The following is a 14234-nucleotide window of genomic DNA, read 5'->3' as shown; positions in this document are numbered from 1 at the left end:
CCTACCGATGGTGACGCATTTGTGATGGTCGTTTTTAACCATTCTGTTGATGCACCATTATTACAGTGCAAAGCCTTGTGTTCTACTTTATAGATGACGCCTAGAGATGCTGATTTTGTAACCTGTTTTTTTTCGGCTACTCTTATTTTCAGATAAGAATGAGATTGCCCTTTTAGAGCACTACCATTTTAATGCCTAGTATCACGTCTTTGTAGGAGGCAGTGGGTTGCCCCTTCGCGGTTGTGTTGACATCTAACTTTGCTGAAGATCTTGTGCTGCGGCTCTGAGTCATATGTAGCACCTTATATGTAGCATCATATAACTACCTTATGAGCACAACGTGGGTACAATGTATTCTGGCGGTATAAACTGCAAGTTAGCAATTTTACGTGGGAATGCTTTGTCCACTGAGTTGTGCTGAATAAAGACATTCTCATTAGCATTTTCGACAATTTCGTTGACTAAAATTGAGAGTTGGAGAGAATAATAAATCATAAATTACAAAGTTATTGCTTAAAGCAGAATGTGCTGCGTGCTTCTATGTAAAGAATTGAATTCAATGTAAATATATTAATTTAAATTTTATTTGTTTATATAATAATAAAATGAGTCTAAGAAGACTAACTTAAACAAAAGATTGCTTAATTTATCTTCTGGAGCTGAGGAATTGGTCATCTATAAGTCGCTTTTTATGAGTTGCCTCTGGAAGTGTTTCTTCTGTCGCCCTTTGCCTCTTATTTCAATGTTCTGCATAATTGCTCTTGTTAATTGGCATAGGAATAACAACTTTGGCATATGCCCCATCTCTTCTGAACTCTTTTCTGAGGAGGTAGTTGAACCTCTTTTTGCACCGCTGAGTTTTTTAGGCTTTCCTTCTGTTAGTGCCGTGTCTATCGGGTTTTGAGTAGCAGCTTCTTGGCTCGCGCCAATTCAAGGCTACTGTTCCTCCATATGTTGAGGTATGGTGGTCTTTTTTGATAAGTTTTTTGATGGCCGTTCTCGCCAGTAGTTATTTTATTATTTGTGTTCATTTTTGATCCCACAAGTAAAAGGGAAAGTCGGTCCACCACGCCAATGTCCCGGTGACGCAGTAAGGTATCTGTTAAAATGGAGCCTTACCCGTACGTCCTGGTATACTCATACTATACCAGGGTTCAACGGAAGACTTAAAAATTTGATTAGTACGTTTTCTAGCTAGATATTGAATACAAAACAATAAAATTCAGTTAATTAATTTGTTTTCATAGATTGTGGATATTCCGGTATAATAATATAGATACAAAAACACTACAAATAGATAAAAAACAGAAATACCTCAGCAAAGTTAAATATTTTTTTTAGGATCAATAAATAAAATTTAAACTGTTTACTTTGGGTATGTACCTCTATTCCGTTTTCTTTTATTAATTAGTTAATTTACAATAGACAGGTACTCACCGCAGCTGTTGTGATGTTCCCATTTCACTGTTGTACCTAGCTAAAAGTTGGAAATTTTATTGATATGTAAAAAAAAAACAAAAAAAACTAAACTAGATATAGCCGTGCACTTAAAGTTCACTTAATTTACAATTTCTTTTTTTGCACTTTTTTCTTATTAAAAAAAAACTAACATTGCTTATTTATATATATTTATATTATTTAAAAGAAAATTCAAGACAGTAAACCTAGCTTATATAATATAGTTTCATATAATGTGCCTTAAATATAATAGCCATTCGGCGATAGTTTGATGTTGAAATTTTATAAAATGTGATTTAGATATTTTTACTTCTGTCTCAGTTCACAAGTTTATTTTTAATTTAGATGCTAGTATTATTAATTTAATTCCTGAAGGAATTTACTTTTTATCTTCTCTGTTTGAAGTTTAATATCGAACAAAAATACTTTACACTTCCATTTATACCTATACTCATATTTCCTGTTAAAACCCATAGATTTATTGTTTGTACACGTTGATCTTCTTTTCCAAAAAAACTGAAGACCATCTTGTCCACACGACTCTGCCTTTTATATTTTATAATGATAACTGGTTAAGTCTGAATTTTCCTGTTACCCGGTTCGGTGGTTATTTAGTAAAACTTCACCTCACCAGTTAATAAATGTTTTATTTTCGGACTTACGAGAGCTTTTCTTTTCTTTGCTTTTCTAATATTCGCTGCAGTTTTGGTGAGCAAAACGAAATGTAAAGAAACGAAGCTTTCTGATGGCGTTTACCATAATTACAATAGAGATTTTGTTTACGTCTTTACCTCGTATAGTTGGTGGTGGTGTTTTTCTTCGAATTTGTTAAAAACAAATTTAATAATTTTAAGTTGTGATAATATTACGTGAGTATTTTGTCCAATAACTTGTTATATTGAATTAATATTATTAAGTCAGTAACTGTGATGTGTAATGTGAATAGTTTTTTAATTAAATTTTTAAACTGAGTGAATAATAGTGTTTTCCTTTTTACATAATATCAGAGCTCCGTTGGAAATCAGTAATTATCGTGAAATATTTATCATCCAGTGATTTTAATATCTTATTTGTTCTAGGTTATTAAAGCCGTAAGACTTGACTAGGCTTTTATGTTAATAAAAAATTTTGTATTCCTGAAATATTTAATGTAAATTAATTTCAGGAAAATAAATTTAGGTGTTTCTTTCAAAAAAGACCACGTTGAGGCGTGTTTACTGCACAACTGTTGGTAACAAACATAGAGAAAAATTTTTAAATGTCTCCTCTTTAAAATATCACCTCTTTTCAAACATCTAATAAAACTCAGTTTTCAGTTGTAAATGCAATTGTGTACAACATTATTTCGATTAAGGTAGAAATATGGGTATCTAAGAGTCAACATCGCGGTAGTAATTCAGCTGCTCAATTTTTACTTAATAAACTATGCGTGGAGTCAGTGGCGTAACTGCATTTTTTAGGCCCATAAGCAAATTCTAACTAAGGGGCTCCCACTAACATCTTTTTATACACTTTACACGAAAAAGTGTAAAAAGGGTATATTAAGCTTGTCAAGATTTTCATAACGCATTAAAGGAAACGTCGAAGATACCATAAAGTATATATTAGTATATGTATATAGGTATATACTTTTTCAGTTCAAATTACTCTCTCAGCTTTTGAACTCTTTGAATGAAACTTTACGCACATACTTTTCGGGAGCGGACGCTGTTCACCATCTGATTTGATTAAAATTAGCCTACTAATTTTTATAGATGTATGTATTTTTATTTTTCCTGACAAATTTTTTCAATCCCGAAATCCAGAACACTATTGATTTGTTTGATTACAATATAACCAGCACGGCTTACAATATAATAAATCCAATAACTTTGAATAGCATAACCAAAGTCGTGGCACTGTTACATATTTTATTTTTAAATTATAGTATGAAGATTAGAAACTTCTATTTTCTTGATTAGGATCTTTTGGGAAAGGCCCTTGTAATCTCTCGAGGTCAGAAGAATTAGTCTGTTCAGTATTTCTTCTCTCGTGGTCGGAAGAATTAGTCTGTTCAGAAGCCTGTTCCAGTATTTGAACAATATGTCAATTTATTCTGTGTAGCACAATTAGCGAAGACATTATTTAAATCGTTTACTTCTTCACTTTTGTTTTCATTTATTTTTAGAAAATTGTTTAGTTTTGGTAATTTCTTTAATGTTTTTTCTCGTTCGTTTTGCTCTTTTCTTTTCTTGGCTCCACTTAAATGTCAACACAAAGAAATTTTAAAGATTTTCTTAAAGTTACAAATGCAACTTTGTTCAAAAATCAAAATTTAAGTTATTCCAACATAAAACGTTTCGTCCCACTTTTGAGAATTTATTAAAAATAAATATAATGAATGCATAAATTTATAATGGGGCCCCCTAAATTCGGGGGCCCTAAAGCGTTGCTTCCAGTCGCTTCCCTGTAGTTACGCCACTGCGTGGAGTAATAACTGTAAATAAAAGCAAAGCACTGAATTAGGATTTTGTGTTTAGTTGCTCATAAAGAACTGATTGTTACTGACGAACGTGGAAGCGTACAAGCTTTTGCTTTCTTTAACATTCTGGAGCACAAATCTACAAGAAAATGTTGAATTGATTTACCTATTCTACTATTTCATGCTTTAAAAATTCAAATTTAAACCATAACTTATAGTGCAAAAGAAGTATATTTATAAGTTACTTATTTCGTGACCTTTACTTGTCAACTCTGTTTGCGTAACTCATGTAAAAAGGAACTGTAATTATAGACATTTGTCATTTCGCAATATTTATAATTTAACAACTGTTGAACTATTGTAAATATTAGAAGGGTTCGAACAGTAAGGAAGAAGCATCAACAAAAATTTGAATAAATTAATCAAATTTTTGTTGTTGCTTCTTCATTACTGTTCGAACTCTTCTAGTCTCCTTTAGTCATAAGACGCGCCATTATAGATATTAATAATATTTTAAAAACCAAATAAAATCAGTGGTGATTCAGTCGTTTTACATTTTAGAGCGTTTAGTCTGGTGATGTGATAGGCTCGTGTTGTCGTGTTGTTCTGAATGACGAAAATGTGACACAAATCGACAATTCTGATCGCCACACCCTTTTGATTACCAATTTTCTTTCAAAAAATAAATAACGAATGTGCAACATATATTATTAAACAAAAAGGTGCCACAACACATATAAAGTCCAATTTCATTTCGTTACACAAAAATATCCTTGCTATGTAATCACAGGTTTCAGTGACGGAATTGGTCAGAAAAATCGATTGCCAGTCATGTGTACCAACCCGTCGAAAACTATTTTAAAAAGATCTTATTATTAAAAAGATCTTATTATAGCAAACTGTTAGCTGCTATTTCTGTAATTACTACATAAATTGTATAAACTAGCTGGCAATATATGGCGTATACTCGTATAAGAGTAATAAGAGTAGTTGCTCTCACTAGCCGACTCTAATGAAATACGTTGTCAAATGAGTTTGCTCGGGAAACTGGATATATGTCACAACGACTTACTTGATATGTTAAACAGGCAAAGAGATATCAAGGTAAAAAAATTCAAATATTATACATTTATTATATTATTTAATGAATAAGTATTAACATAAGAACTAAGAAAAATATATATCATTTTCAAACAATATACCTGATTCAGTTTCTTCGTTTTTGCCATGCTATCTTTTGGTATAATTTGCGCACCGTTTTCACTTGCTCCAGATTCCGGATCAGAAACATCGGAGTCAATGTTATGGAATGCATAATGTTTTTTTGCATGTTTGTGTTCAATAATAGAACTATTCTGTGTACCACTAGCATTTTCCATTTGATTTCTGTTTTCATATACAGCAACGTCTGTTGAATTTTTAATGAAATTCATGTTTGTTAATATTGAATTTTGAAAATTATTCTTATGTATTTGTTGTTCTCCTAAATGACTCTCATTTCTATATTTGTTTTTCTCTGATTTAGATTCACGCTGCCTAGATGATTTGCTTGAAGTTGTCCCATGTAGCACGGTTGTTTCATTTGACGAGCACATTAACTCCTTTTTGACCATTAAGTTTAAATTTTTTACATTAAATTTATTTGGCGTTGATTTACGTTTAGTTGACATTCTGAAAAACGACTGTTATCAGAATATATATGACTATAAATAATGTTAAATTATATAGCAGATATAGAACTTTGACATCAATATACTAAAATGTATTTATACCAATGAGAAAATAATTTAAGGCAGAAAAATTTTGGAGAGTATATCATCAACCAAATCTTTTTTAATTCTAAAGAAAGACCCTTGATATTAGTACGCATGAAAGAAATAAAAATTTTTACAAATCTCTCAACTTGTAGAACAAAGAGAATAACACCCTTATAGCACTATAAAATAATTTTATACGTTTTGAAATAACTTTATACGTACTCGAAAATAAATGATTTACTGCAATATTGCGTCTGCCTTCCTGGGTTTAAAAATTATTTATAAAGATAACTTCCGATGCCACAATTCAAATATTGACTCATGCACTTGCAAGTGTCTTCCGCAATATATCCGCAATTTGTAAAGTCACGGATTGCTTTTATAAAAATACGGCTTATAAATTCAAATGGATGTAATATAAAAACGGTTTGCTTTAATAAATATTAGAGACTCTATCACCCTCAGTTAATGGAAAAAGGACGTAATGTTGTTCATTTCGTTATTGATGTTTTAAGTAAGTGAAATTGGGTAAGCAGGGTTGTTTCGACATCATTGTGTGAGCCTTCTTCTCCATTGAAAATCTAAGCTTTATAACGTTTCGTGACCCTTTTTCATTTGTCAATTTCTTTCCGAACGATTTTTAATTTGACTAATTTTTAGTAACAGAAAGAAATACAACGGTCAATTTTTATCGTTCAAAATATAATAAATTATTTAAAATTTTATTTACGATTAAATTTTGTGTTGTAAATAATAAATTTATACAACACTTATTATATTATTAAAATAATTATTCAAAAAAGATTTGTTTTAAAACTAATTTAATGTGTATTTATTTAATATATATATATATATATAAATTGATTATATGTCTTTATTCATTAGATTTCATATTCATTATTTATTCAATATTAATATAATTTCTAAAGTTAATCTATACAAAGATTTGATTGACATGTGTTCTCCAAACAACAAAATTTCTAGCAGTTGTGTCCTAGTTATAGGAAAATTATAATGTCAAGTATCTACAATGGTGATTATCTTAACATATTTCTTTTATAAATTTGTAATTATATTCCTGATTAGTATGAATTTCATGTGATAGGTATATCAGCTAACCATTATCTACTCACAGATACATCAGGAACCGGTTAGTAGTCAGAAGTGCAACATGATTTTTACTAAATCATTTACAAAATTATTGTAAAAATATTTGCTTTAAAGTTCATAACCCGAGTTCGAACTCTTTACATAAGGTATGTTATATTGAAGCAGTGTCTTTAAAAATACGGTTTCAGAAGGCAGAACAGAACAGAACAATTTAAAAAATTTCAAAAGCAGCCTTAACAGCACGCCACTGCCATTTACCTTTAGAAACATGATACATTGGTGATAATTTTAATCAACTAGTTGAATAAGGCTGAAAGGACAATAAACACCATCCATATAATCAACCAGCGAATTTATCATGCCTCGGCTTTATGAGAATGATTAGCGTAATTAACTAACAATCTATTCTGACTAATAGATTTTGTCATAGTTTCACTAGCGAATACAATATTGCCATATGTAGAGTTCTTTGAAAATATTTCAACAGATTTCTATTGCTGACAATATCAACTAACCAGTAATCACATTCATAAAGCAGAATACATTTTGAAAAAGCATTGAACATTTTTATTTCACTGTTTCAAACAAAAAACCAAATTTCAACTTTTGATCCCTTATTTTTTTCCTGGAATAATTTGGAAATATCCACTTTGCGATATCTTGACTATTCCGCTGGAAAGAGCTCTTTAAATTTTTTTTACCAAAGTCTAAGTTGCAGTCAATTCACTATGCTTTTAGTTTATGGTTTAATGTCTGTACTAAATTTCTTTTTATTTTATTCCATACATAGGGTCTACAAATATTATAATTTGAAACCATTATTAAAGTGATTGTCCTTTTTCAAAAGGAGGTTAAGTTAACTTCTCGGCATTATCGAAAGGTGTTGGTGTCCAAATATATAACAAAAATAGCAGGAGCCTACACACAATATCTAATGGAAGATAAGTTTGATCAGATTTAATATCAGAGTAGTCATTTTGAGAAGCCAAATTGATGTTTAGGGATGATTTAATTTCATTCTAGTATTAAAAGTAATTTTCGACAAGTATTCAGCAATTTAAGTAGCAAATATATTAGCCTACAAGAAATCAGATTTGGTGAATCTTAATTAAAGTTTGGTGTTGCAACTGTTTTAGCAATTATTCATACTGTTGCAATGTATTTTAGTCCTACAGCGTAATTGAATAATTTTCCTAAAACTGAATGATTTATAAGGAAGTAATAATAAGGGATATATTCTTCCAATCACACACTCTATTTAAACTAGGCGATTTGCTATTTTATATTTAATATTTCATCAATGCATTGTTATCATTACTATTTGTCTATATGGTATATGCATCTATATTTAGAAAAGAGATGCGTTTTTTCCAGATGGTCATGTATTACTACGTCGTCTCATAAACGGTACTATGTTAACGTTAAGCTTGATTGACTCATCAGCAAATTAAGGTTGGACAATTTGTGCTAAAAATTTTATATAATGTTCACTATTTTCAAAACAACTTAAGTTACATACATTGGCATTGGGTGTCAAACCGTTTTTCCTCTTAAACTGCTCAAAATTGCAAAAATTAGACTCAATATATGTTATGTATTTGAAATGTATGTATGTAAATCTTATGGACGAATTCCCTCTGACGAGGTTCTCGCTTGCGTTACATCAGCATTAGACGAGTGAAGTTATAGGTATTTAACAGTGCCTAATATTTTGTTAACTCTATGGATTCCAAAAGAAAAGAGAGAAGATAAATTGTGTATTAAATATTTTATAAATTATTTGTTTATATTAAAAACATAATGTATTTAATATATGTAAGTATTTTCATGTCATTATGTTTTAAAATGTTTATTATTTATAATTATATTGTGTACTTGCTTCACATGTTGCATATTATAGCTCTGTTTGCCCATGCATATTGATAATAGTTCTCTACGTGCGTACTCGTATTAGGTCCATCAAAACAGAATTGTGCCAAGTCTAATAGCAAACAATATTACATTACGGCGGTTTTAGGGGTGCAATATGTGCTTACATTTGATTGCACACGTGCCTTACTTTTATTTATGATGTTCGAACAGTTCGAAGAGCAGAGTGAGTCAAGTGTTCAATTAAACTACTTATAAAACAGATTTTAAAAAATAATTTTTTTGGGTACAACCCGAATGTAATACTAATTTTAATAAGTGCATTTTGTAACCAAAACAGTTTTTCAACTAATTGATGGAAAAAATTTAATAAATTTAAATAAAAACTTAATTTATTATCATTTATAAAGTGCTGAAGTAATTGTGGAAGCATTAAAAGATTATTCTTGCCTTTTCCTCCTATTTTTTTATCACTAGAAATGTCACAGCATGATAGCTTTTGTTGAACAAAACACAAAGCACAAAAAGCACAAAAAAGTAACACAAATAGTACAAAATATACAGCAAAAATATCAACGCCCCGGCACATTCTGTATAAAAGGACGCGCATTTAATATGATCGAGGACTTGGAGTTTCACTTTGAAAGTGACAAGTACGCTGCCTTATTCAACCTACTGGTTCATCAAACCAAAACCTGGCTCATTCAGTCAAAGTATTATAAACCTGGCCCATTCGGTCAAATTATAAAATTACTATCATTTCTTTTTTCTTTTAACCTGGCTCATTCAGCCAAATTATTATATTTCTTAGCATAGAACATCCGTCGCTTACAAAAATGAAAATAGAAACATAGGGCGCCACGCGGTCCTGCCAGGAATCTTCTCAACACATAAACCAAAGCCAACCGCAGAAGCATCGTCGTCTTTAACAACAGGGATCTCTTGTGATTGGAAGCATACAATTTACGTATTCAGAAGACATAAGTTCTCCGCAATGATATAATCATGAGCGGGGATAATAATTTCTTCGATCTTTGTCTAAAAACTATTTTCTTCAAAATAGAAAATATTTTTTTCTTTTCTTTTGTATACGTAGAGATTTATTTGAATTTTAAATACATTTTGTTTGATACATTTTTTTTAAAGTAAATAATGTATTTAATAAAATATTATACAACTACGTTTCTTTTTCCTATCAATCAAAACTCTGTTTCAGCGAATATAAATATTATTGTTACGACCCTGGACGACGGTTGAGGATACCCCAGCAAAAATTATATATTTTTGAACGTCACCCCAAAAGTGTCGTTACAGGGTTCTTATGTTTTTATTATTATTATTTATTAGTTATTGTTTCAAAAAATTCATGCAGCATTTACAAAAATTATGGAATTTTTCTTAAAATCTAACTTGACAATAACGTATTTGTTATATATCAGATTGTCATACAAAAAGTGGTGCATATTATTAACATTATTATTTATATAAACTCATCAATAATTAATCTTCTGTAACTTAAAACATTTTTCATAAATTTATACAGGTAATAAATATTGCTACCGTTTAAAAAGACTTTCACTTCTTTTTCGGACAGAAGTGCTTTATCAGAAAAAATACGTCTATGTTCTCTGAAAATTGGATATACACCAATAATATGACATACATTTTCTATTTTATGACGATTACACAAAGAACAATCACGTTCAGATGTATCAAATTCTCTACCGTTCAGATTAAAAAGACCCTCTGTACATTTAAAAAGTAGACTGAGTGTTTTCAAAATAAAAATTATGCATAATGTCATATTGCAGCTGTGGGTACATGTCATGAGATCCCGATCTAGCATTTGCAACAAGGGAAAAGTTAAAATATTATTGTGCAATAGTTTAAGATCCATTCTCCGAAAACTGGTTATTGAAACACCCAGTTCTAAACACATATTTTTCTAATCTTTAGCCCAATATATGCCTTTGGTAATTATAAGTTCAGCTAGTATTCGAGGAAGCCTTGTGGAGGTAGAATTAAGAATTTATCTTACATAAGCGAAATGTGTTTGCATTGTGTTTATAAACTGCGTCGACAAACCCGTTTCTAAGTGGAGCATATAATTTGGGGTGTTAGTAAGTAGGAATAGTATCTTTTGGATAAAAAATCTAAAGAGTTTTTCCACTTGATCATAGTGTTTTTAACCCGAAACTTGAGCACCGTAAAGTATAATCGAACGCTGCCGTGTAGAAAACTTTCAATTATTTTATGAAAGTTGTTTTAGGATTAGACAAGTACTTTGCTCACGTGGAGTTAATTGAACTTTTACCTAAGAAGAGTTTCGAGGTTAAATGTATACTGTAGAAAAGGTTATACGTAATTAATATTCCGAGGTATTTATATTCATCAAAGAGGCCATTACTATTCATAAATAAGTTTGTTTTTTTTATATCATCTGGTTTTGTAAGTTATGCTTTAAATTAAACCTTAAGTTAAGTTTTTTATTGAAAATTAAGCACTGAGGATGTTCTAAAATAAAGATTCAAATTTCTAAATAAAAGCGTTTTATTGTGATTTGTCTGATAGCTGAAAAAATTTTAGTTTATAAAAAAATAATACGAAACTAGATGATATCAAAAAAAAAACAAATTTATATTCATTGACAATTTTTACATGCCTTTCCCCAAATTTCTACGACAACAAATTATTTACTCTATGACCTTTTCTGAAAATCATTATCTTAGATTTATCTAGATTCGCGATAAGATTCCATTGTGAACAATACCTAAACAGATCATTTATCATAATTTTCAATACATCAGGTGAGTCCGCAAGCAGAACCACATCGTCAGAATACAAAAGCATTTTTATATGAGTTGAGTTAATAGGTACTCCACCCGTTAAAAAGTCATGCAGATCATTTAAGTATAGGGAGAACAAAATCGGGCTAAGCAGACATGTTTGTTTTACTCCTAGAGTAACTTTAAATGAAGAAGACATTATTGTCCCTTACGCAACTGTTGGTGTTCGAGTATAATTTCAATAGTGTGGTCAAAAACTTATGATACAAGCCTAAAGTAGTTAATTTAACAAATAAAGCATTCCTAGGTATATTTTTTTATTGTTACTTAAATTTAAGTGTATTATAGAAGCCACATTGAAAATGTCATCAACAGTTGAGTAAAATATGCGAAATGCAGCTTGGTATTCATTTAAGATATTATTGAGCGCAACCCAGCTCGCATTCATACGCAAAAGTAGTATATACGCGAATAGCAGTAAATATTTTATAGATGGAGTCAAGCAATGATAGTCCACGATAACTTGTAACTATATTGGGAACCCCTTCTTTAAACAAGGGTTGAATTATCGATTTTAAAAACAAAGAAGGTATGATACCGTGAAGAAATATATAATTATATAGCGTGAGTAACTCGTTGAGGAAACCAGGAGGAACGTTTTTGTAGAGCTTTAGTAGATTTGGTGTTTGCAAGCACAAGCTAGAGTTCACGAATTTCAAAAGGAGATACAAGGAAAGAATTAACAAAAGGCGGAAGACAACAAGAGATAACTGGAAGGTCGGAATTGCATGTAAGTAGAGATTCATAGTGAATTCGAAAGTCTTCACATTGATATAAGATATAAGTAAGTGCTTGAATATTTTTTAATTGCCATTGAAGTTTTTTATTACGGTAGAGGTATGCGTATCGAGATCTGAGTGCAAAGTAAGAAGTACGATGTGTTTCTAGATTGTATTTTCGAACTATGTAAATTAAGGGAATTAAACATTTTTTTCCTAAATTCCTGACACTGGTTGTCAAACCATTCATTTTCGGGTTAAAAACGCTTATTCAATGTCTGGTTTCCTCACGCATCGCGAACTTTTTGATATTATTAGAACTTATATAATCAAAACAAGTGGTTATTTCTAGACGTTTTCTGTATCTACCTGCACAAGATTCTTTTTCGGAATTTGTACGTTATTCGGAAGTACTTTTAAACTTGATGGAAAACGAAACTCAATAACCAGCGGCATGTGATCAGAGTATGATTTGCAAAGAACATGTAAGAAGCTTATGTATCTAAGTAACTGAAATGAACAGATACAGAAATCAACAACAGTTGACCCATTTGATCCCACATATGTAAACTCCCCACCTTCATCACCTCCACACCTGCCGTTAATTATAACACCACCAATGTACTCCAGAAAGCCTAAAAATTTTCTTCCCTTCGTGTCATCAACTACTTGATTATCTGCTACATGGGCATTTCAGTCGCCAACAATATAGTAAACGGATTTATTAAAATCGTATAAAAATTTTTCCAGTTTAGAAAAATCTTCTTAACGTGGAATGAAGAAACAGTCAACTTTGTTAGTACAAGAATATAGCACAACATTATCACCAATGTTTAGAAATTTAAAGGAATATATCTTCTCCAAACATTTTTTATAACCATAAAGACAACCACCACTCGCTCTGCCAACATTATGAATTTTAGGCGTTCCCACCCAGCACAATACATAATCTTGAAAGAAATAAGTAAAGTTATTTTGGTTTTCGACCAGTACATGTGTTTCAAATAGAAAAAATATGTCATATGTATAAATTAACAAAAGTAAAAAAAAATTTTTATAATTAAATTTACTTTTTAAATTAGCTACATTATAAGAAAGCACCTGACACACTGGCAATTGCTAGTTAGAGTTCACCGGCAAGGCAAAATCTCCTTCAGTGTTGTCCATTATTTCTTGCTGGGTTGACATCCATCAGCTCACGATTACTTATATTTTGCTTGGCATCGCACTGAAACCTTGTTATCATAAGTAAGTTGTTAATCATTTTCTGTGGTAGCAGCAATAATTTTTAATGTTTGTATTGCACATAAAAGAATTCATATGGAAACACTACACAATATTGCTAATTTTAAATAGAAATATGTAATAATACTATACTATATGATTAACATGACATTGCAATATTAGAAGGATGAGATTTTGTCTCTTTGAATGCAGAGGAAAGAAAGGAAACGATATTATTTGACTATTTTTGCAATAAATAAAGAGGTTTCGGAGAGAGAATAGAAAAATTAAAACAAAAAAGAGCGGCTCCGCATAGAGAACGCATTTTTATTCAAACTTGCGTGCTCAGCAAGATAAAGAACCCATACTGTCATTAATAACATTTTGTACAAAAATATCTTCAATGACCTGTATACGGATGCTATATCTGTGTATATAAAATCGTTTAAGCATATGTGTATGATTAGAAGATATAAATTCTTAATTTGTATGGAGCTTAAAATAAAATATAATGGCACGAATCCACAACACATAAACTCACGTTAATGTCGAAACGTTGTTTTGGGATCTGCTGACATTCTAGTTACCAACGCTTTACGTAGCTTTAATGGAGTTTATCATAAACAATATGTTATTTTTTTCTCATTTACCGCCAAAAAAGTTGCTCAGTAATGATGTTTATAAAATAAACACAGCAGATAGTATAGATTGTAGATATTTTACTGTATTTCTCTTAACTAAACAAATAATATGGTAGACATACCTACCAAGATAAGCAATCATTCGTAAT

The 14234-nt window shown here is 30.6% G+C and overlaps 1 protein-coding gene across 1 annotated transcript in view; it reads right to left on the bottom strand.

Moving 5' to 3' along the window:
• Positions 1–327: 327 nt before the first annotated feature.
• The window catches only part of LOC119675322, a 61713-nt gene continuing 47806 nt past the window's right edge, over positions 328–14234 (bottom strand). Inside the window, exons 2-4 of the mRNA XM_038086515.1 lie at positions 5122–5590; positions 1438–1477; positions 328–461 (exon numbers count right to left, since the gene is read on the bottom strand). Coding sequence (XP_037942443.1) covers positions 328–461; positions 1438–1477; positions 5122–5589 — 642 coding nt within the window. The 5' untranslated portion in view covers position 5590. The remainder of the gene's footprint in view (positions 462–1437; positions 1478–5121; positions 5591–14234) is intronic.

This window comes from Teleopsis dalmanni, chromosome 2, assembly GCF_002237135.1.
Source record: "Teleopsis dalmanni isolate 2A chromosome 2, ASM223713v2, whole genome shotgun sequence".
Classification (NCBI taxonomy): domain Eukaryota; kingdom Metazoa; phylum Arthropoda; class Insecta; order Diptera; family Diopsidae; genus Teleopsis; species Teleopsis dalmanni.
This window is presented reverse-complemented; position numbering and strand designations above follow the sequence as displayed.